This window comes from Heterodontus francisci, chromosome 32, assembly GCF_036365525.1.
Source record: "Heterodontus francisci isolate sHetFra1 chromosome 32, sHetFra1.hap1, whole genome shotgun sequence".
NCBI lineage: Eukaryota > Metazoa > Chordata > Chondrichthyes > Heterodontiformes > Heterodontidae > Heterodontus > Heterodontus francisci.
This window is the reverse complement of record NC_090402.1, coordinates 14144851-14169082: the sequence shown is the minus strand read 5'-3', so window position 1 is coordinate 14169082 and position 24232 is coordinate 14144851. Positions and strand designations below refer to the sequence as shown.

Below are 24232 nucleotides of genomic sequence, written 5' to 3'. Positions count from 1 at the left end.
CCGTAGGTGGTCAAAGCTGACTCATAGATGGCGTCTCTGATGTGGGCCCACTTGGTCTCAGCATCCCCTGTGGGAGTGTTTTGAAGGGCTGTTACAAGTGAATTTAGAAATTTTTGTAACAGCTGTGGGTGAGAAATTCTGCTCGTGTTGATGCGCGGGTGGCCCTTCTGCTTGGAATGATGCAACTTCTTTGGTCTGAGTCTAACCTTGCTGCACACCAGGGAGTGGTCGGTGTTGCAGTCCGCACTGTGGAAGCTGCATGTGATTTGAACACTGTTTAAGGCGGCTCGCCTTGTGACAATGAGGTCTAGCTGGTGCCAACGACGTGATCTTGGGTGCCTCCATGAAACCTGGTGACAGGGTTTAGTGTGAAAGAACGAGTTGGTGATGCAGAGGTTATGATAGGTACACAACTCAAGCAGTCTCTGCCCGTTCTCATTCATCCTTCCAACGCCATAGCGCCCAAGGCAGGAGGGCCATGAGTCATGGTCGGCCCCAACCCTGGCATTAAAGTCCCCCAGCAGGAATAGGTGTTCGGTGTTGGGGATGCTGCTAATGATGTTATGGAGTTGTTCATAGAACTGGTCTTTAGCTTCAGGTGCGGAGCAGAGTGTTGGAGCATAGATGCTGAGTAGGTGTACTGGACCAGAGGTGGTGAGCAGTCGGATGGACAGTATACGTTCCGAGCCATTTGAGGGAGGCTCTATCATGCTGAGCAAGGAGTTTCTGATGGCGAAGCCCACTCCATGCTGTCTTGGTTCTTCAGGATCCCTGCCCTGCCAGAAGAAGGTGTAGTCTTGCTCTGCTAGAGAGCCACTCGCGGGGAGGCGAGTCTCCTGAAGTGCTGCAATGTCCACATTGAATCTACTGAGCTCATTGTTAATGATGAACAGCAGTGGCCCCAAAACAGATCCTTGCAGTACACCACTAGTAACTAAACTCCAGGATGAACATTTGCCATCAACCACCACCCTCTGTCTTCTTTCAGCTAGCCAATTTCTGATCCAAAGCTCTAAATCACCTTCAACCCCATACTTCCGTATTTTCTGCAATAGCCTACCATAGGGAACCTTATCAAACGCCTTACTGAAATCCATATACACCACATCCACTGCTTTACCCTCTTCCACCTGTTTGGTCACCTTCTCGAAAAACTCAATAAGGTTTGTGAGGCACGACCTACCCTTCACAAAACCGTGCTGACTATCGCTAATGAAATTATTCTTTTCAAGATGATTATAAATCCTGTCTCTTATAACCTTTTGCAACATTTTACCCACAACCGAAGTAAGGCTCACAGGTCTATAATTACCAGGGCTGTCTCTACTCCCCTTCTTGAACAAGGGGACAACATTTGCTATCCTCCAGTCTTCCGGCACTATTCCTGTCAACAATGACGACATAAAGATCAAGGACAAAGGCTCTGCAATCTCCTCCCTGGCTTCCCAGAGAATCCTAGGATAAATCCCATCTGGCCCAGGGGACTTATCTATTTTCACACTTTCCAAAATTGCTAACACCTCCTCCTTGTGAACCTCAATCCCATCTAGCCTAGTAGCCTGAATCTCAGTATTCTCCTCGACAACATTTTCTTTCTCTACTGTAAATACTGACGCAAAATATTCATTTAACGCTTCCCCTATCTCCTCTGATTCCACACACAACTTCCCACTACTATCCTTGATTGGCCCTAATCTAACTCTAGTCATTCTTTTATTCCTGATATACCTATAGAAAGCCTTAGGGTTTTCCCTGATCCTATCCGCCAATGACTTCTCGTGTCCTCTCCTTGCTCTTCTTAGCTCTCCCTTTAGATCCTTCCTGGCTAGCTTGTAACTCTCAAGCGCCCTAACTGAGCCTTCACGTCTCATCCTAACATAAGCCTTCTTTCTCTTGACAAGCGCTTCAACTTCTTTCGTAAACCACGGCTCCCTCGCTTGACAACTTCCTCCCTGCCTGACAGGTACATACTTATCAAGGACACGCAGTAGCTGCTCCTTGAATAAGCTCCACATTTCGATTGTTCCCATCCCTTGCAGTTTCCTTCCCCATCCTATGCATCCTAAATCTTGCCTAATCGCATCATAATTTCCTTTCCCCCAGCTATAATTCTTGCCCTGCGGTATATACCTGTCCCTGCCCATCGCTAAGGTAAACCTAACCGAATTGTGATCACTATCACCAAAGTGCTCACCTACATCTAAATCTAACACCTGGCCGGGTTCATTACCCAGTACCAAATCCAATGTGGCATCGCCCCTGGTTTGCCTGTCTACATACTGTCAGAAAACCCTCCTGCACACACTGGACAAAAACTGACCCATCTAAAGTACTTGAACTATAGTATTTCCAGTCAATATTTGGAAAGTTAAAGTCCCCCATAACAACTACCCTGTTACTCTCGCCCCTGTCGAGAATCATCTTCGCTATCCTTTCCTCTACATCTCTGGAACTATTCGGAGGTCTGTAAAAGACTCCCAACAGGGTGACCTCACCTCTCCTGTTTCTAAACTCGGCCCATACTACCTCAGTAGACGAGTCCTCAAACGTCCTTTCTGTCGCTGTAATACTCTCCTTGATTAACAATGCCACACCCCCCCCCCCCCTCTTTTGCCATCTTCTCTGTTCTTACTGAAACATCTAAATCCCGGAACCTGCAACATCCATTCCTGCCCCTGCTCTACCCATGTCTCCGAAATGGCCACTACATCGAGATCCCAGGTACCAACCCATGCTGCAAGCTCACCCACCTTATTCCGGATGCTCCTGGCGTTGAAATAGACACATTTTAAACCAGGTTCTTGCTTGCCAGTGCCCTCTTGCGTCCTTGTAACCTTATCCCTGATGTCACTACTCTCAACATCCTGTACACTGGAACTACAATTTAGGTTCCCATTCCCCTGCTGAATTAGTTTAAACCCCCCCGAAGAGCACTAGCAAATCTCCCCCCCCCACAGGATATTGATACCCCTCTGGTTCAGGTGAAGACCATCCTGTTTGTAGAGGTCCCACCTACCCCAGAAAGAGCCCCAATTATCCAGGAAACCAAAACCCTCCCTCCTGCACCATCCCTGCAGCCACGTGTTCAACTCCTCTCTCTCCCTATTCCTCGCTTCGCTATCACGTGGCACGGGCAACAACCCAGAGATAACAACTCTGTTTGTTCTCGCTCTAAGCTTCCACCCTAGCTCCCTGAATTTCTGTCTTAAATCCCCATCTCTCTTCCTACCTATGTCGTTGGTGCCTATGTGGACCACGACTTGGGGCTGCTCCCCCTCCCCCCTCAGGATCCCAAAAACACGATCCGAGACATCACGAACCCTGGGAGGCAACACACCAACCGTGAGTCCCTCTCGTTCCCACAGAACCTCCTATCTGTTCCCCTAACTATGGAGTCCCCAATGACTAATGCTCTGCTCCTCTTCCCCCTTCCCTTCTGAGCAACAGGGACAGACTCTGTGCCAGATACCTGTACCTCATTGCTTATCCCTGGTAAGTCGTCCCCCGCAACAGTATCCAAAACGGTATACCTGTTGTTGAGGGAAACGGCCACAGGGGATCCCTGCACTGCCTGCTGGTTCCCTCTTCTTCCCCTGACGGTAATCCATCTACCTACTTCTTTTACCTGAGGGGTGACTACCTCCCCATAACTCCTCTCAATAACCCCCTCCGCCTCCCGAATTATCCGAAGTTCATCCAGCTCCAGTTTCCTAACGCGGTTCTCGAGGAGCTGGAGTTGGGTGCACTTCCCGCAGATGCAGTCAGCAGGGACGCTCTTGGCGACCCAACAATGACAATTTGCATTTCAAAAATACCTTTAACATAGTAAAACATCGCACGGGGCTTCACAGAAGCATTATCGAAGAAAACTTCACACCAAGCTACATAGGGCAGGTGACCAAAAGCTTGGTTAAAGAGGTAGGTTTTAAGACATGTCTCAAAGAAGGAAAGAGAGGTAGAGGGGTTTAGGGAGGGAATTCCTGACGTTATAAGCTTATGCTTATTGTTACGACCAGATGAGAGTCTAGGGGTTCCCTTTTAGCCTTTGCCTGGTTTAATCATAACCGGGTCTAATTTTTAAAACACCGTGTTATTTAGCTACTCCCTTAGTGAATCCTTGTTCACTGCTCTCCAACTGTAATGTAAAGAAATCAACCAGACAGGTTTTCTTAGATTTAAACAAGAAAGGTGGAAGTTTATTAACCTTAAAACTCTAATTTGGTTAAAATGACTACGAATACGCAACGTGACCACGCTAGTGTGCATATGCGATAAACACACGCAGATAGAGACTGAAAAGTAGAAGGAATAAAGGGGAAAAGTTTGAAGCAATAGCTGGGGTTTATTTACTGTCCTTCGAGTTCGATGTAGAGTCTTTGATTGCCGGTAAATCTTGCTGTTTCGTTGGAGCACAGTGGACGCTTTCAAACATGTTTCAGTGTAGGAGTCTTCTCTCTTGAATTTTTTAAAGTGTCTTCAGTGGATCTAGAAATTTGTGAGAGAGCAAGGCAGGAGAGAGGCTCTTTCTTCAAGTTCAGTTGCAGTCTGACTCAAACTGTTCTGTGAGCAGTTCAAAACCAAACCTGGGCCAGCAGGTTAGTCATGTGACTAGTTTTTTTTAAACAAACTCCCCTGCGTTTTTGTGGATTCCTTTCATCTTAGTAGACATCCGCAAGGGGTTTGGTGGGGTGGGCAGGGAGGTGGGGGATGGAATGGGATGCTGGCTTGTTCCACATTCAGTGTCTGATGATCAAAATCCATTTGGGTTAATTGGATCAGGGAGCCGTTATGTTATCTCACCAGGCAACTGTCTCTTAGTATACAAATTTTTCCAGCCACTGCTGATCTCTTTTAACAAGTCATCTCTTCAGTCCAGCAGCAGTTTAAAATTAATGTTTCATATGGTGAAATTAATATGCCTCAGTCTTGGCAGGTGGGGTCTTCATGACCATTATATTAGGATACATGACCAAAAGCTTGGTCCTGAGCCACCAACTCCATCCCTCTCCCTGCCAACTGTCCGAGTCTGAACCTGACTGTTTGCAGCCTTAATGTCATATTTGACCCTGAGATGAGCTTCTAACCACATAACTGTGCCATCACTAAGACCACCTATTTTCACCCCCAGAACATTACTCAACTCTCCCCCTGCCTCAGCTTATCTGCTGCTGAAACCCTCATCCATGCCTTTGTTACCTATAGACTTGACTATACCAACACATTCCTGCTGGCCTCCCACTTTCTACCCTCTGTAAACTTGAGGTAATCCACAACTCTGATACCTGTGTCCTTACTTGCACTAAGTCCTGTTCAACCATCACACCTGTGTTCACCGACCTACATTGACTCTCAGTTACGTAATGCTTCGATTTTTAAAATTCTTCTAAATTGTTCCAAAATGTGTCTCAGGAGCATTATCAAACAAAATTTTACACCAATCCACATAAGGGCAGATGACCAAAAACTTGGTCAAAGAGGTAGGTGTTAAGGAGTGTCTTAAAGAAGGAAAGAGGGTTAGAGAGGCATTGAGGTTTAGGGAGGGAATTCCTGAGCTTAGCGCCTTGGCAGCTAAAGGTATGGCCACCAATGGTAGAATGACAAAAATTGGGAATGCTGAAGAGGCCAGATTTGGAGGAACGCTGAGATCTCAGAGGGTTACAGGACTGGAGGAGATTACAGTGATAGGGAGGGGAGATACCATGGAAGATTTGTCAATAAGAATGAGAATTTTAAAATTGAGTTTGTGCTGGACCAGGAGCCAGTTTAGAACAGTGAGCACCAGCATGATGGATTAACAGGACTTGGTGACAGGTACGGGCAGCAGAGTTTTCAGTGAGCTCAAGTTTATGTAGGGTGAAAGATGGGAGGCCAGCCCGGAGAGCATTTGAATAGTCAAATCTGCAGATGAGCTGAGGTACAGGCAGAGTCAGGCGATGTTAGAGGTAGATGGTCTTGGTGATGGAGTGGCTATTTGGTTTAAAGCTCATATTAGGGCCAAATACAACACCAAGGTTGCAAATAATCTAGTTCAACCTCACAGTTGCCAGGGAGAGGGATGGAGTCAATGGGCAGGGAACAGAGTTTGTGGTGGGTACCAAAGACAATGGCTTTGATCTTCCCAGTGTTTAATTGGAGGAGGTTTCTGCTCATCCAGTACTGGATGTCAGATAAGCAGTGTAACAAATCAGGGAAAGCCAATATAAGGTCTTCAATTAATTGAACACCCTGTGTTTTAGTCTGTTGCGATAACCTAGAGTTTACTTGTGAAGAGATGAAAGAATTACTAATACTGGCAATCTGAAATATAAAATGAAAATGCCAGAAATTCACAGCATCTGATCAGCATCTGTGAGAGAAAGATGGGTCAATGTATCAAGTGTATCCTGTCATCAGAACTGGCACTTGAAACATTTTCTTTTGGATTCTGACTGACTTGATTTGTTTCTCTAGCATTTTTTCTCTTTGCTGACTTTTTGCCTTCTGCAATAGTAGCAAGTATAATTTGTGTCTCATTATCTGTACTTCATACTATGAGTTGTTAATTTATTAATTCACAGATTATAAAACAATACTCAGCCGAATTGCAGGTTTCTGATATTGCCATCTGTTTGTCTTAAGGGCGCCTTGTTCGCTCTGTCTTTTGTATTAACGAGCTTAGTTATAAATCTCAATTCCGCATGTGACATTATTTTGTTTCAGTGAAGTGAGCAACCCATTTAGCAAAGCTTATATCATAAAGGAAAAAAGCTTTTTATTTTATTTTCATACAAGAAATCTTTGAAAAGGAATGTCATTGGTTCAGTTTTTAACTTTATTTTATTAGCTGTCAAGAGTAAAAGCTTTTTTTTAACCTAATTGAATATTTTGAGATTATGAAGAGGATTGACTAAGTTTGTCCAAGTAAATTGCTTACAGCAGTGAACAAATCAAATTCCAAGGATTGCAAGTTAAAAATGACACTGCTAGGAGCAAAAAGAAACTTTTGTCAGAGTGAAAAACTTCAGAATAATCTGCTCAGTTAAGTCACAGGAGGAGACAATATAAGTGAGTTCAGAAAACAACTGAATGTACTTCTGGAAGAAACAGTGATTGAGGGATAGGCTGAGAAGGTGGGTTCATGGGGTTGAGAGTTATCAAAAGATGGGTGTAATAGCCTGTTGCTCAATTTTATAATTTACTTCATAATTTTCTTATAATATGCAGGGCATTTGTAATACTATGTAGAGCTGAACTAGGAACAATTTTCATGTTGTGAGCCCATGCCTAGTAAGAACTAGATTGAGCATGCTTTATTTCATTATATATGGGACCATTAAAGCTAGCAAACAGGATATGTTCATAAATCAGCTTGAACTGGATTTGAACACAGGTCACAGACCACCATCCAATCCAGCCCCACTTGTTTTATCACGCTAAGTGGCTTTTTCTGTAGGGTGAAAATTGCATTTAATGCTAATAAGGCAGTTGACAATTACATTCCCACAAAAAATTATTATTATGACAGTTGTGGAGGTGTTGATTGTTTAGAATCCAATTAATTCATTAAAAATCTGTATCTAGCATAACTAATTACTAGATTTGACATTCAGCCTGCCCATTTCAGAGTACCATTATGTACAAGTTTGACTCAGTAGTTCAGAAACTGCCCTGCCACAGGTGAGATTGTTGACCTCATATCCAGAACCGAACATTGAAATGGGTATGTATTTTTTAATCCATTTGTCTAGACATCTTGCATTGGTATGAACTGGAGGTGGAAAGAAGTGACAGAAATGAGTCTGGACCCATTTAAAATGGTGCTGAGAAGGTCAGTAGCTCGCCCTCATTGCCCATTGATGCTACATTGAGCAAGATAAAACAATTGAGGGGAAACGGGGCAAAATTACATGAAATGAAAGAGGTGGAGTCTTCCCATCAGATTGTTGTCTGTGTTCATTCTGTGGATTAGTCTGACTGTTAAGGAATTGTCAGGTGAGGAATAGTTGAGGGAGGTTGGTGAGAAAATGTGGGATGTGTTGGTTGCCATATGGTGCATCTAGTAGCAACCGTGCAACATGGGTTGAGCCTAACAGTTTTCATTCCTGTGTGAAATGTGCATTGAGGAATGTGAGAATAACATTTAGTGAATGTGGAGCTCAAATGAGGAGTGTGGAGCATCATGCCAGTAATCATAATTGAATTGCAGAAATGAAAACTTTATTAATAATAGTGATTGTTGAAATGACCGTTAGTTTCAATATGAATGAGACAGCGCAATCAGCAAACTGCATTGTGGAGTGGTACCCAACATTCTTCAGCGTTCCCAATCACAAACATGGGACAGAGCTGAACAAAATTTGAGTGCTTCCCTGGGGAAGGCAATTTCTCTCACATACTGTTGTCACTAGCTAGTGGCTGGGTACATTGCACCATTGTCAGGGTCCTGAACTCTGAAGGCACTGGGTAAGCTTCCATATGTACGCTGACACCCAGCTTTAACCCTCTCTACTGCTTTTGTGCTATAAGGCTGCTTGGGAGGCATCCAGTCTTGGATGGACAGCGGGGTCTTCCAGTTAAACATTGAAAAGATCAAAGCCCCTGCCACAAACTGCGTTCCCTTTCTCCTAGTCCCAGGTTCGACCAGATTGTTTGCAGCCTTGGCGTCCTATTTGACCCTGAACAGAGCTTCCAAACCCATCTTATAGATTTTGGGGGGCCGGATGTGCAAGTCAAAACTTTTGAGTGACTGCATGTGGCTGCACAGAAATGGAAGCACAGAAAATGCAAGCCCCCACCCCCCCAACCACCGTAGATGCAAAAAAGCAAATGCTGCAAATGTGAGATCTCTGTACACTGAGTAGTACATTTAGTAACGTATTAAAAAATGACGAGAACCACCCATACATAAAAATTCCAAGCCCCCATACACAAGCTTTCCCGATAAAGAAGTTGTTTACTTATTGAAGTTTGATCTCATTGAAGGTTGATCTAATTGTGCCTAACGTGAAGAAGAAATGGGTTATATGTTCTAGCCAGCCTTCAGTTATGGTTAACATTTGTATCACTAGAAACGTGGATGAATTGGGTAGGAATTGTAGGAGCAGATGAATGGTTGCTCATGTCTTAAGTGGAGGAGAATGACTTGGTCAAGGGTAGTTGTTGTAATGGCTGTGATCTGCATTGGTGTCAGGTAGTTGGAGAGGCTAAAGTACAGGACCACTGAAGTGGCAAAAGGTTCTTGCTGTCCAGCTGGAGAAAGGCTGGGAAACATAGAGATCAAGATTTGAGCTGCAAGTGTAATTGGGGAGCTTCAGCAGAAATTGGCATTAGAATTGGGTGGCAAGCTGTATGGAAATATCCTGTAGAGACTATAATGGAGCTGGGGTGAGAAAAGGGGCAGTTCTTGGCTTGGCAGTGAAACATGGGGACAGACGTGAGTGATGGGCGAGGAGTAGATGTCAGGAAGGGAATAGGAAGCAGCAGTGGCAATGGTGAGGCTGGCAGGGTCCATGGGTTGGAGCATGGTGGCTTGAATACAAGGTTCAGTAGATTGGAAGTGTGGGTTGTGCATTTTCAGAAGTGGCTGATGCACTGTTGGCTATTAACCATTCTTCCCCAAAACTGAAAAACTTGGATGTTTTAGCCCTTTAAAGTCTCTGGGCCTAGATGACTAGTCAAGATTGATTTGTGATTTGTAGAAAATTGTTACTCCTTCACTTGTAAAAAAATCTACCAGTTAGGAAGTTGCATTGCTTTTCCAAAACATATTTCTAATTTGTGTCCATCTGGGGTCAATCGAGTCATCGTGGCACAGAAGGAGGCTATTTGGTCCATGGAGTTCATGTTGGATCTCTGTAGGGCAATCCAGTCAGTCCCATTCCCCTGTTCTATCCCTGTAGCCCTGCAGGTTTATTTCCCTCAAGTGCTCATCCAATTTTCTTCTGAAATCATTGATCGTCTCTGCTTCCACCACCCTCGTAGGCAGCGAGTTCCAGGTATTTATCACGTGTAAAAAAAAAGTTCTTCCTCACATCCCCCTGCATCTCCTGCCCAAAATCTTAAATCTATGTCCCCTAGTCTTTGTACTATCAGCTAATAGGAACAGCTTTTCTTTGTCTACCTGATTGAAACCTGTCCATAATCTTGTACACCTGTATCAAATCTTCCCTCAATCTCACTGGTTGCAAGGAGCACAACCCCAGCTTCTCCAACCTAACCTTGTAGCGAAAATCCCTCATTGTTGGAATCATTCTGGTAAATCTCCTGTGCACCCTCTCAAGGACCCTCGCATCCTTCCTGAAGTATGGTGACCACTCTAGTTGTGGCCTAACCAGAGTCCAAAGAGTCTTTGTCCATGAAAGAAGGGTTAGAATGCAAATTACTCCAGTACCACTCAGAAACTGGTTTATCTTCTTGTTGCATTGTGTTGTAATTTATTTGTATTAGTGCAAAAAGCAGGATGATTCTTCTCCATTCCCAATCTGAATTTTTACTGTCAAGTAGGAGCCTTCAAAACAGAGATTTGCTATTGGGTTGCATTTAGAACCAGTAAGCTGAATGCCCTTGCAGTGTCACTGATTTACTAGAGCAACTTCACCCTGTTAAACATTTGCATGCAGTACCTGTTATTGATAAAGTGGCATCTGTTAGAGGTAGACAAGAACAGGATCTCAATTATTTCACAGTCCCTGTAGGTTACATGAATGGGACACAAGGAATAGGAGTTGGACCTGAAGTTATTGGGGAAAAAGTATTTATATAGCACTTTTAACAACAACTTATGTAGTGCCTTAATAAAATGCCCCGAGGCACTTCACAGGAGTATTACAAAACAAAGTATGACACAGAGCCACAAAAGCGAGGTGGAGAGGCAAAGAGGTGCAGGGAGGGAGAGGTGTAGGGAGGGTATTCCAAAGCTTAGGATCTTGGCGGCTGAAGGTGCAGCCACCAATCAGGGATCACAAGAGACCAGAATTTCAAGAGTGCATACGTCTTGGAGGGTTGTGGGGCTAGAGGAGGTTACAGAGAAAGGGAGGGGCAAGGGCATGGAGGGATTTGAAAACAAGGATGAGAATTTTAAAATCAAGATATTGCTTAACTGGGAGCCATGTAGGTCAGCAGGCACAGGGGTGATAGGTGAACGGGACTTGCTGTGAGTTAAGACATGGGCAGCAGAGTTATAAATGACCTCAAGTTTACAGAGGGTAGAATGTGGGAGTCCAGCCAGGAGTGTGTTGGGATAGTCAGGCTTAGAGCTAACGAAGGCATGAATGAGGGTTTCAGCAGCAGATGAGCTGAGACAGGGGCGAAGTTGGATGATGCTGCAGAGGTGGAAATAGATGGTCTATGATGGCACTAATGTCAGGTCCGAAGCTCATTTCGAGGTCAGATGTGCCAGCAAGGTTGTGAACAGACTGGCTTAATCATAAATCTTCCCAAGGTGCTTCACAGGAGCGTTATATAACAAAATTTGACACTGAGCTACATAAAGAAATATTAGGACAGATCACCAAAAGATTGGTCAAAGAAGTAGGTTTTAAGGAGGAAAGAGAAGCAGACAGGGATAGGGAGCGAATTCCAGAGCTTAGGACCTTGGCAGCTGAAGGCATGGGCAGCAGTGGTGGAGCAAATAAAATTGGGAATGCTCAAGAGACCAGAATTGGAGGAGAGCAGATATCTCGGAGGTCTATGGGGCTGAAGGAGATTACAGAACTTGGGAGAGGTGAGGCCATGGAGGGATTTGAAAACTAGGATGAGAATTTTAATATCGAGGTATTGCTTAACTGGGAGCCAATGTAGCACCGCGAGGGGTGATGTATGAACCGGACTGGTGTGAGTTAGGACACTGGCAACAAAGTTTTGGATGATCAGATTTATGGAGGGCAGAATGTGGAAGGTCGACCAAGAGTGCATTGGGATAGTCGAGGGCTAACAAAGGCATGGTTGAGGATTTCGGCAAAAGATGAGCTCAGGCAGGGGCGAAGTTGGGTGATGTTGCAGTGATGGCACGGATATGTGGTTGGAAGTTAATCTTGCAGTCAAATATGACCATGGTCTGATCGCGAAACTGGTTCAGCCTCAGACAGTTGCTCGGGAGAAGGGTGGAATTGGTGGCTGGGGAACTGAGATTGTGGCGGGAACGAAGATATGGCTTCGGTCGTCCCATTGTTCATTTGGAGGAAATTTCTGAGCATCCAGTACTGGATGCCAGATAGGCAGTCTGACAATTTAGAGACAGTGGAGGGGTCAAGTGGTGGTGAGGTAGAACAGAGTGTCATCAGCATATATGTGAAAATACTTAACAGGGTGAAGAAACTAGAAATCATCATAACATCGCATTCTGGTCCAATTTTTGTGTGTGTGTAATGCAGGAAAAATGTTACATCTGTATGCATTTCTGGTCTGACTTCCCTTCTCACATTTCTATTAACTTTTTCGTCCATTATAAATTCCTATGGACACATAATGAATTTTGCCCATGTAAACTTGTCAAGCTATATTTATATAATTTGATCACTTGGTGACTTTCTACCCAGTCTGTGTCCAGCTTCACTGAGCCTTTCTGGAAAAAGTTAAGAACGTGGATCTTGTTTTATCGGCAGCTAAGTTCATACTTCAAGCTCTTGGTCAATCTCACGTTTTTTTCTCCCTGTTTTCTAGTGTTTTCTTGTTGTACATTATTTCAGGTTCCAGCCTTCTCTATTCCCTCTGAAATTAAAAACAAAATTAGCCATTTTACTGTTCCTGATATGAGCCTCAATAATTCTCTCTACCTTCGCCTCGGCTTTACTTGTCAGTGGCCCAAAAAGAATTTGGGAAGAATACCCGAGGAAGGAAATGCAGGAAAACATTTGGAAAATATGTTTGCTAGCAAGTAAACACATTTTGTTATTCCTCATTGTGTTCTCCTGAAACATTTTCTTCACTGCAGTCACCAGCACCTGAGTGTTGGTCTGAATCAGCACTGGTACCATGGTAACCCGAAGATGTGGTGGTACTGTGAAACCTGCAGGAAGAAAATTCCTGACTCTTCGCTGCTTGATTCCCTCTTCCCATCCCACTGTCAAATATTTCCATCTCCCGCTCATACCAACATCACCCACCCACACAACAGGTAACTCTTGATAGACACTGCCTGCAAATTGATTTCCTAGCTGTGAGCCATTACCATCCTTTCTCCTGTTTTCCCTCCTCATCTACTACTTTACTCCTCCTTCCACTTTTGTCCATACACTTGCCCTGTTGTCTCTGCATATACACAATTCCACTCTGAATCTTATAATAGCTCCTCTTATTTGCCTCTTTATGGGGTTAAGTAGTTCTTCATTTTCTATTTTTTCCTAATAAACTACTTTTATATAACAACTTTAATGTTATAAAAGCCCTCAAGGCATATCCCAGTAGCATTAAAATTTGACACTGAGCCAAAGAAGGAGACATTAGAACAAATGACCTAATGCTTGGTCAGTGAGGTTGGTTTTAAGCTAAACAACAAAGAGAAAGAGAGGTACAGATGCTGATGGTGGAAATTGCAAGATTTTACTGTGACATCTGTACCTTGTTTCCTTAGCAACAATGCTTGCTGTCCTTGGAAAACACTGGAGATACATTTTTATGCCTTTATGTATGCCTGTTTATTCAGTATGATTTTTTTTTTTAAAGAAGAAATGCCTGGGCACAGTACAGGCCATTTCAGAACATTCTTGACAAAGAAAGTTATATAGCAGTGCTATATTAAAAGTAGCTGTGGGTACTTTCAAAATAGATTAAAATTTGATGGAGTATCTGTTCTTCAAATATTCAGGAGGATAATAGAACTTTTGGTAAATTGTTGTGGTAGCCTGGGCAGTGTATGCTGCAGAGTGCCCCTTCACTCCAAAGGCTCAAGTTAAGTGAATGCCTTTCTCTCAGGACCATCTACCAAGCTAGCAGCTCTTCAGCTAAGTGGCTGCAGTGTGTGATTCAAAACAGGAGATCACTCTGTCCCTGGATAAGGGTTGAGGGAGTAGAAACAAGCGTACCCCAGTTAATTTCACTTAAAGCACTGATGTAAAAGTCACCGATATACTTAACTGTCCCTCCGTTCAGGAAATTGGCTCATTTCCGGTCACTCCCTGCAGCAACCGAGGTGAAGAGCTCCTAAATTTACCTACACTGTGGTAGGAGTTCCTGAATAATTTCAAACAGAGCACTAATGTGGGTGCTGCAGTTGCTCTTTAGCCGAGGTTGTGCTACTCATCTTTGTACAATGATCCCTACTGTGCACCTGGGTGGATGCTGGGTGAAGACCAGAACTTGTTAAAGTATTGAGGGTGCCTTGCAATAGAAAGACTCGCTACCCACCTGGAGTCATGTGATGATCACCTGGAAGAGGCAAAAAACAAATTAAAAACCCAAGCCAATGGGATGGTGGGGGGGAAGTGGAGGGGTGTGTGTTCTAGAAAATTCATCTACTCCTTTATGCAATCCACATTAGTTTAGACTACATTGACCCTAACTTATGTTACAGGGTATGTACCCTCTTGTACGATGTGATCTCCGCCCCAACCAGAACACGTCCAGCTCTCTCTTGATGGCATGCAGCCAATCAGTGTTCACCACATAAGCCAGTAAGCTACTTCATAGCTCCACTGTTCTCTGGGAAAAGATAAACTTTCTGACATCTAATCTCGTTCTGCCCCTAAGTACCTTGTAAGCATGACCTCTATTCACTTGAAATAGTTTGTCCATGTAAACACAGTCTTTCCGCTTGGTTATTTTATAAACCTCAGATCAAATTGCCCAAGTCCACAATTCTCTAAAGCATTTTTAAAATTATCTGGATAGCTGAGTGTTTTAAATTGGGAGTTAATGATGAAATTTAATGTAGAAAAATGTGAAGTGATTCATTTTGGTGGGAGGAACGCGGAGAGACAATATAAAATAAAGGGTGCAATTCTAAAGGGAACGCAGGAGCAGAGGGACTTGGGTGTTTCTGTGCAAAAATCATTGAAGGTGGCAGGACAGATTGTGAGTGCGATTAATTGAGCATACAGCATCCTAGGTTTCATTAAAAGGGGCAGAGACTACAAAAGCAAGAAAGTTACGTTAAACTTGTGTAGAACATTGGTTCGACCTCAACTGGAGTGTTGTGTCCAGTTCTGGGCAATATACTTCAGGAAAGATGTGCAGGCATTGGAGACAGTGTAGAAAAGGTTCATGAGAATGGTTCCAGGGATGAAGAACTTCAATTATGTGGATAAATTGGAGAAGTTGGGACTGTTTTCTTTGGAGAAGAGAAGTTTGACAGGAGATTTGATAGAGGTATTCAAAATCATGAGGGGTCTGGACAGGGTAGAGAACGAAAAACTGTTCCCATTGGTGGAGAGATCGAGAACAAGAAGGCACACAGATTTAAGGTAATTGGCAAAAGAAGTAGTAGTGACATGAGGAAAAACCTTTTCACTCAGCCAGGGGTTAGGATCTGGAATGCACTGCGTGGTGGAGGCAGATTCAATTGAGGCATTCAAGAGGGAATCGGATTGTTATTAGAATTAGAATTAGAATATTACAGCGCAGTACAGGCCCTTCGGCCCTCGATGTTGCGCCGATCATCTGACCTACACTATTCCATTTACATCCATATGTCTATCCAATGACCACTTAAATGCCCTTAAAGTTGGCGAGTCTACTACTGTTGCAGGCAGGGCGTTCCACGCCCCTACTACTCTCTGCGTAAAGAAACTACCTCTGACATCTGTCCTATATCTTTCACCCCTCAACTTAAAGCTATGTCCCCTCGTGTTTGCCATCCTCATCCGAGGAAAAAGACTCTCACTATCCACCCTATCTAACCCTCTGATTATCTTGTATGTCTCTATTAAGTCACCTCTCCTCCTCCTTCTCTCTAACGAAAACAACCCCAAGTCCCTCAGCCTTTCCTCGTAAGACCTTCCTTCCATACCAGGCAACATCCTAGTAAATCTCCTCTGCACCCTTTCCAAAGCTTCGACATCCTTCCTATAATGCGGTGACCAGAACTGCACGCAATACTCCAGGTGCGGCCTCACCAGAGTTTTGTACAGCTGCATCATGACCCCGTGGCTCTGAAACTCGATCCCCCTACTAATAAAGGCTAACACACCATATGCCTTCTTAACAGCCCTATTAACCTGGGTAGCAACTTTCAGGGATTTATGTACCTGGATACCAAGATCTCTCTGCTCATCTACACTACCAAGAATCTTCCCATTAGCCCAGTACTCTGCATTGCTGTTACTCCTTCCAAAGTGAATCACCTTACACTTCTCCGCATTAAACTCCATTTGCCATCCCTCAGCCCAGCTCTGCAGCCTATCTATGTCCCTCTGTACCCTACAACACCCTTCGACACTATCCACAACTCCACCGACCTTCGTGTCATCCGCAAATTTACTAACCCACCCTTCTACACCCTCATCCAGGTCGTTTATAAAAATGACAAACAGCAGTGGCCCCAAAACAGAACCTTGCGGTACACCACTAGTAACTAAACTCCAGGATGAACATTTGCCATCAACCACCACCCTCTGTCTTCTTTCAGCTAGCCAATTTCTGATCCAAAGCTCTAAATCACCTTCAACCCCATACTTGCGTATTTTCTGCAATAGCCTACCGTGGGGAACCTTATCAAACGCCTTACTGAAATCCATATACACCACATCCACGGCTTTACCCTCATCCACCTGTTTGGTCACCTTCTCGAAAAACTCAATAAGGTTTGTGAGGCACGACCTACCTTTCACAAAACCGTGCTGACTATCGCAAATGAACTTATTCTTTTCAAGATGATTATAAATCCTGTCTCTTATAACCTTTTCCAACATTTTACCCACAACCGAAGTAAGGCTCACAGGTCTATAATTACTAGGGCTGTCTCTACTCCCCTTCTTGAACAAGGGGACAACATTTGCTATCCTCCAGTCCTCCGGCACTACTCCTGTCGACAATGACGACTTAAAGATCAACAACAACGGCTCTGCAATCTCCTCCCTGGCTTCCCAGAGAATCCTAGGATAAATCCCATCTGGCCCAGGGGACTTATCTATTTTCACTCTTTCCAAAATTGCTAACACCTCCTCCTTGTGAATCTCAATCCCATCTAGCCTAGTAGGCTGTATCTCAGTAATCTCCTCGGCAACATTTTCTTTCTCTACTGTAAATACTGACGAAAAATATTCATTTAACGCTTCCCCTATCTCCTCTGATTCCGCACACAACTTCCCACTACTATCCTTGATTGGCCCTGTTCTAACTCTTATCATTCGTTTATTCCTGATATACCTATAGAAAGCCTTAGGGTTTTCTTTGATCCTATCCGCCAATGACTTCTCGTGTCCTCTCCTTGCTCTTCTTAGCCCTCCCTTTAGATCCTTCCTGGCTAGCTTGTAACTCTCAAGCGCCCTAACTGAGCCTTCACGTCTCATCCTAACATAAGCCGCCCTCTTCCTCTTGACAAGCGCTTCAACTTCTTGAGTAAACCACGGCTCCCTTGCTCGACAACTTCCTCCCTGCCTGACAGGTACATACTTATCAAGGACACGCATTAGCTGCTCCTTGAATAAGCTCCACATTTCGTTTGTGCCCATCCCCTGCAGTTTCCTTCCCCATCCTACACATCCTAAATCTTGCCTAATCGCGTCATAATTTCCTTTCCCCCAGCTATAATTCTTGCCCTGCGGTATATACCTGTCCCTGCCCATCGCTAAGGTAAACCTAACCGAATTGTGATCACTATCGCCAAAGTGCTCACTTACATCTAAATCAAACACCTGGCCGGGTTCATTACCCAGTACCAAATCCAATGTGGCATCGCCCCTGGTTGGCCTGTCCACATACTGTGTCAGAAAACCCTCCTGCACACACTGGACTGAAAAGGAAGAATGTGCAGGGCGACAGGGAGAAGGCAGGGGTATGGCACCCGGTAAACTGCTCTTTCGGAAAGTCGGCACAAACACAATGGGCTGAATGGCCTCCTGTGCTGTGAACAATCCTGTGATTCTGTAATCTTGTGACCCTCCTTTGCACCATTTCCAAAGCTTCAATATCCCCCACTGAGTAATGGGACTAAAACAGGACACCAAATTCAAAATGAAGCCAAACCCAAGTCTTTTAATGGCATGTTTTGTAATGAATTGTTCTGTGACTACAACTTAGTACCCTGTTTGCTTTAGATCGAGCTTTATCTAGTTGGTATTATCCAGCCCGTGTAATAGTGGTGGAGGAAACAGTGATGTCCAACATGACTAAATTGAGCTGAGTTTTTTTGCCTGTTCTTTCATTTATAGGGGATGTGCCTATAAGGAAAATTGCATGATGATACTAGCTGGACCTCATTTTCTGCCCATTGACTGCCAGAAATAGTCTGAGCTACAGTCTGTGAAAGAGCTTGCAAGTCCTAAATCTGATTGCTGTGAAGTGACTGTTGACAGTTCTTGTACCACAGGTTACTGTGATTTGTAGGGCACGCCTATATAAAGCTCATTCAGTGTTTCAGTGCAAGATGACCGTAGCACTTTATGAAGCATAATCAAAAGAAAGATATGAAATTCTGAAATAAAATTTCATCTCATTAATTTATTGATGTGGTGCATTTTCACATCTCTCAGGATATCCCTAAGTGCTTCATATACAGTGAACTTTCAAAAGCACTCACAGCTGCCATGTAGGTGAATGCAGCAGCAATTTTATGCACATTAAGATCATGTAATGAACAGTGAGATGAAAAACAGTTATTCTGCTTTTGGTGCTGTTGGTTGAGGGAAGAATGTTGGCCAGTACAATAGAACTCCCTGCTCTTTTGCAAGTGGTAGCCTGGAATCATTAATGTCTGCTTGCTTAGGAGGACTGGACCCATTTCGTCCAAATGATGACACCTCCAACAATGCAGCACCCTCTCAATGCTATTTTGAAATTGAATAAAAGGAATAAATGGTCAAATAGATTAGTTAGCAGAGGTTAACATCTTTCTTTAGAGCTGTACCTGAAATATTAACCTCTGTTATTCTTTCAGCTGTTGATTAAACTGTTGTGCATTTTCTGTTTTAATCTTTTCTTGTCCCCACTTTTCCCAGTATCGTTAACCATAAATGGTCATCTTCATATGCTACAGCTTTACATATAAAAGTTTTGAGACATGCCTGCCACACTTAAAGTGTCACATCACACTTGCAAACTTCTGAGTTGCATTTATTTATTTCTGGTTTCTCCTGACCTAAGGAAGGAGCTGGGGTCTAAGACCTACTGAGAAACTTCTCCAACATCAGACTTACACTTAAATAACCAATGGATCTGTCTTGGAACAATTAGCCTCTAATTGACCTCCAGATGTATCCATATAATTGGGCATTGTGGGCTTTAAAAACTTAGCAGCTCCCTTTCAGCAACAGAGTAATATGTTGTGCACTAAGTTATATGATGCAAAAAAACTGCATATGTTCCTCTGTTAAAAATAATGCAGTGGTTGATCTCTCCTGGTTGCACAGGTTGAGGATACAGATAAGGGGCTCAATAGACCAGGATGCACAGATACAATTAATTTCCTGTTTGGAAGTCATTTTTATATTTCAGTTGTATTTATAAGGGGAACTGGCTATGTACATGTCCTATGCTGTAATTATATGGTGGTGCTGCAGCTGGTGTTTTTGTGAACTATTGACATTCACCTGAAGAATGACTGACTCGCTCTCCAGCTTCTAAAATTTATAAAACACAGTAAAAGCTACACCAGGTGTGCAGTTGAAACAGTCTCCCCTCTCACTCACAGCACACACAGCTGTTTTTCTAAAAAAAAACTTGATCTAAATTTTAACACAAAAAAGCTTTTGAAATTTGTATCTTTTTTCAAAATGATTAACACTTTATTAAAACTTATAAACTTTAAGAGCATTAAAAGACAATAAGAAATGTAATCATGTTATTGTAACATATTTTTGAATGTTTTTATTTTATTTAAATCCTTATTTAGGACATTAGAAATTTGAACTACTGAGAGAAAACATAGCCAATTAAAATATTTTTCAGCATCCGCTATGAGCAATTTTACATACAATTACAGAACAGAAACAGGCCGTTTGGTCCAACCAGTCCATGCCAGCATTTATGCTCCACTCGAGCCTCCTCCCATTTTTCCTCAACTAACACTATCAGCGTGACCCTTTATTCCCTTCTCCATATGTTTATCTAGCTCCCCCTTAAATGCATCTATGCAATTCACTTCAACCGCGCCCTGTGATAACGCATTCCACATTCTCATCACACTTTGGGTAAAGAAGTTTCTTCTGAATTCCCTATTGGATTTCTTGGTGACTACCTTTATATTGATGCCCTCTAGTTATGCTTTTCTCCACAAATTCTCTTTGTATCCACTCTATCAAAACCCTTCATAATATTAAAGGCCTCTATTAGGTCACCATTCAGCCTTTTTTTTTCCAAGAGAAAAGAGATCCAGCCTGTTCATCCTTTCCTGATATGAATACACACGCATTTCTGGTGTCATCCTTATAAATCTTCTCTGCACCTCTACAGTGCCTCTGAATCCTTTTTTACAATATGGCAACCGGAACTGCAGGCAGTATTCCGTGTGGTCTAACCAAAGTTCGATATAGGTTCAGCATAACTTCCCTACTTTTCAATTCTATCCCCCAAGAAATAAACCCTAGTGCTTGTTTTTTTTTTAAGGCCTTGCTAACCTGTGGCGTAACTTTTAGTGATTAGTTATTTATAATCCAAGATCCCTTTGTTCCTCTACACTGCCTAGACTCACACCTCCCAAGTAGTAAGTGGCCTCTCTGTTCTCCATACCAAAATGTAGTATCTCACATTTATCTGTGTTGAACTTCATTTGCCAATTATTTGCTCATTCTACAAGTTTATTAATGTCCACCTGTAATTTGTTGCAGTCCTCCTCAGTATTGACTATCTTCCCCCCAAAAAAAGAAATTTGGTGTCATCCACAAATTTAGAAATTGTGTTTTTGATTCCAATGTCCAAATCATTAATGTAAATTGTAAACAGCAGTGGTACCAACACTGATCCTTGTGGAACACCACATCTTAACTTCTGCCACTTTGAATAACTGCTCTTTGCTCAAACTTTCTGCTTCCTGTCCTGAAGCAACCATTCTGCCACTTGTCCCCTATCTCCGCATTCTCTCACCTTATTGATTAGTCTGTTATGGGGCCTAAACAAATTACACAGCATGTTGGTATTTGAAGTGAGTGGCTTACTTTTCTCTCTTGCTATCAGATAACTAAGGATTTGTGGTTTTCGTCAAGATGTGTAGCTTTTTAAAAAAAAATTAAGGAGCAGCTCTTACTTCTGAACTGTGAATCACTGCTGCTTTTTACTTATACCAGTATCAAAAACCAACTCCAGGCTGTCTACTGAGCCAGAACAATCCTGAGAGCAGAGCCACAGTAGTGTGTGCACAGCATCTGTACAAATCACTAAGGCTCTCAGACACAGTGAGGGAATCAGCAGGAGCTTGGCGTAAACTGTCAAGTACAAAGTTTAGCTTTCAACGTAGGGAACCATTTTCTATGTCTCAGTGTCTTCACAAAAGAATATTGCAGTAAATAATAAATACCTCGGAAGTGAGCACAAAACTACAAACTCAGCAGAGCTGAGCCACCTAAAAAAAAAAGTGAAGCTTGACTGTTCCTAAACTTTTACTTAAATCCTAACATAATGTAGCATTTCCAGAGTGGTTCATTTTTGTGACGCATACTGTGTAGTTCATGGGTTGGTTTTAGTTTTACTGAAAGCATTGTTGTGACAGAAGTTAATAACCAATGTACTACATGTTATTGATATACAATAGTGTGCATACTGAAGGATTATCAACTATGATAAAGTAACTATAGGCTTATGTAATTATGATCAACAGTTGATGCCAGTAAATGGGTCACACATACTATCATCCCAATGCCATTATGGGTCATTGTTTAAGTTTACCGGTCGTAAGACTGAAGTTATAATTAATTTGCTATTTAAAAGGGCCGTTTTGTGACTCTGTTCTTCCACCTCTGCAATCTGAGAGTCAAGGCCAAACAAAGATTAGGTCTTATGCTGAAGAATGACCTGGTGTAGGAATTTAGAACACTACCTATGACTTCGCACCTAAGTTTGAAATCAGTCTAGATTAAGGTTATGGAATTTGCAACACTTTGGCCATCTTGGGTCCTAAGTGAAAAGGCAGCCTCGATCCAGTGACCCCAAGTCTATATCGTAAACTTCCATTTTTTTTTTGAGAGAGATACAGCACTGAAACAGGCCCTTCGGCCCACTGAGTCTGTGCCGACCATCAACCACCCATTTATACTAATCCTACACTAATCCCATATTCCTACCACATCCCCACCTGTCCCTATATTTCCCTACCACCTACCTATACTAGGGGCAATTTATAATGGCCAATTAACCTATCAACCTGCAAGTCTTTGGCATGTGGGAGGAAACCGGAGCACCCGGAGGAAACCCACGCAGACACAGGGAGAACTTGCAAACTCCACACAGGCAGTACCTGCAATTGAACCCGGGTCGCTGGAGCTGTGAGGCTGCGGTGCTAACCACTGCGCCACTGTACCGCCCCAATTGATTAAGCATCCCTTAAGGTTGATGGGTGCAACAAATTGGGTTTACCAGTTTGACCTTGCAATCAGTAATGTTTAGATCTCTTTCAGCTGGAATGATGTCCAAGTATTTCTATGCAAAAAGAAGTGTTTTGGTTCAATCTGATGAAACCCAATAATCTCCAAAATTTGACGACTTGGGTTGAACTCAGTTTAAAAGTCCCTCGCCATAGGATGACTGATGACATGCAGAATTTCCCTTCCCATTGCAAATAAATGTCACCCTATCTCACTGATTTCTGCTTATCACTGACACATTGAAGCTTAATGAAACTCGGAAGTTTTCTGATTCTGAGCTTTTTTGTGTTAGACCTTTAAAAAAGCACAGATTTGCTTGCAACTTATTTTATCTGATGTTTTTAAAACCTGAATTCATGGAAAATTCAAGCTCAAACTATAAATTTATTAACTGATGACACAACAGTGATGAAAATAATGAAGCATGAACAAGAGTTAAACGGTTTGTCCATATCAATTTAGTGTTGGTTTCTCTGGGCCACACAGGATTACCTAACTGAACAGGTAGGGACACCCAAACTGTAAAATAGAGAGCACTTCTAAATGAAAAAACATGCAGTGTATCGGGCTCACTTCCAAGGGTCTCAATGACAGTGTGTTCTGATACTGAGCCACATGACTAGAAACATTCCAAGTTGAATCATTGTCAATGCTGAGTTCACCTCCTGCTTAGGGTTCACCTTTCCTCCTTGTCAAATGCCTAAGATATTCAACAGGAAGGAATGCTATATAAAAATAAATTGAGAAATTTAGTAGATTATGGTAGTGTTAGTTACAGCCTAGTGGGTAGCACTTTCCCCTCTGAATCAGAAGGTTGTGATCCAAGCTCCACGCTAGACATGAGAGCACAAAATCCAAGCTGACACTCCAGTGCAGCGCTGTCGGAGTTAATTGTGTTTCGGATGAGAGGTTAAACCGAGCACCGTCTGCCCTCTCAGGTGGATGTAAAAGATCCGATAGCACTATTTTGAAGAAGAGCAGGCGAGTTATCCTCAGCATCCTGGCCTGTATTTCTCCCTCAATCAACATCCCTGTTTGTGGGATCTTGCTGTGTGCAAATTGGCTTCTGCGTTTCCTACATTGAAACAGTGACTGTGCTTCAGTACTTTGTTGGCTGTAAAGCGCTCAGGTCATGAAAGACACTATTAAAATGCAAGTCGGTTTTCTTTTTGAAATAAGCAGATTGAGAAGATTTTGAAATGGCAGCAGTCAGCACACCAGATTTTGCCTTGATGAAATTGTTGAGGTTTGCTAAAGGGGTTCCTTAGGAGGGCTATTTTAGGAGTCACACAAAGCTCTATGCCACCAAAATACTGGTATGAAATGTTGTACCTTTACTCTTCCACCGAACCCTTCCCCACATACAGAGAAGAGACAGCTACACTGGACTGCTTTCAAGTACTTCCTAGCTCTGTGCTATAGGATAGCATATGAAGGATCAAGAGGCAGAGAAATCATAACATTCATGTATTTTAAAAAAGTCCCCGAAATGCAGCTCTCTTTAATCATTTTCATCTTCGCTGAGCTGATGTTTGTTAAGATGCAGCAGCATTTGTGTTATAAAGGACAACTGGGACTTGCTTTTG

The 24232-nt window shown here is 42.9% G+C and overlaps 1 protein-coding gene across 3 annotated transcripts in view; it reads left to right on the top strand.

The window, feature by feature from the left end:
• gpr107 (G protein-coupled receptor 107) overlaps window positions 1-24232 on the top strand; it is a 115318-nt gene that overhangs the window by 76117 nt on the left and 14969 nt on the right. Inside the window, exon 18 of one of the 3 annotated variants that reach the window (XM_068012282.1) lies at window positions 7728-7836. The exons of the other annotated variants lie outside the window; for them this stretch is intronic. Within the exon in view, the coding sequence (XP_067868383.1) occupies window positions 7728-7746 (19 nt within the window). The 3' untranslated portion in view covers window positions 7747-7836. Of the gene's footprint in view, window positions 1-7727; window positions 7837-24232 lie in introns of those variants that run through there. 3 annotated transcript variants of the gene reach the window in all.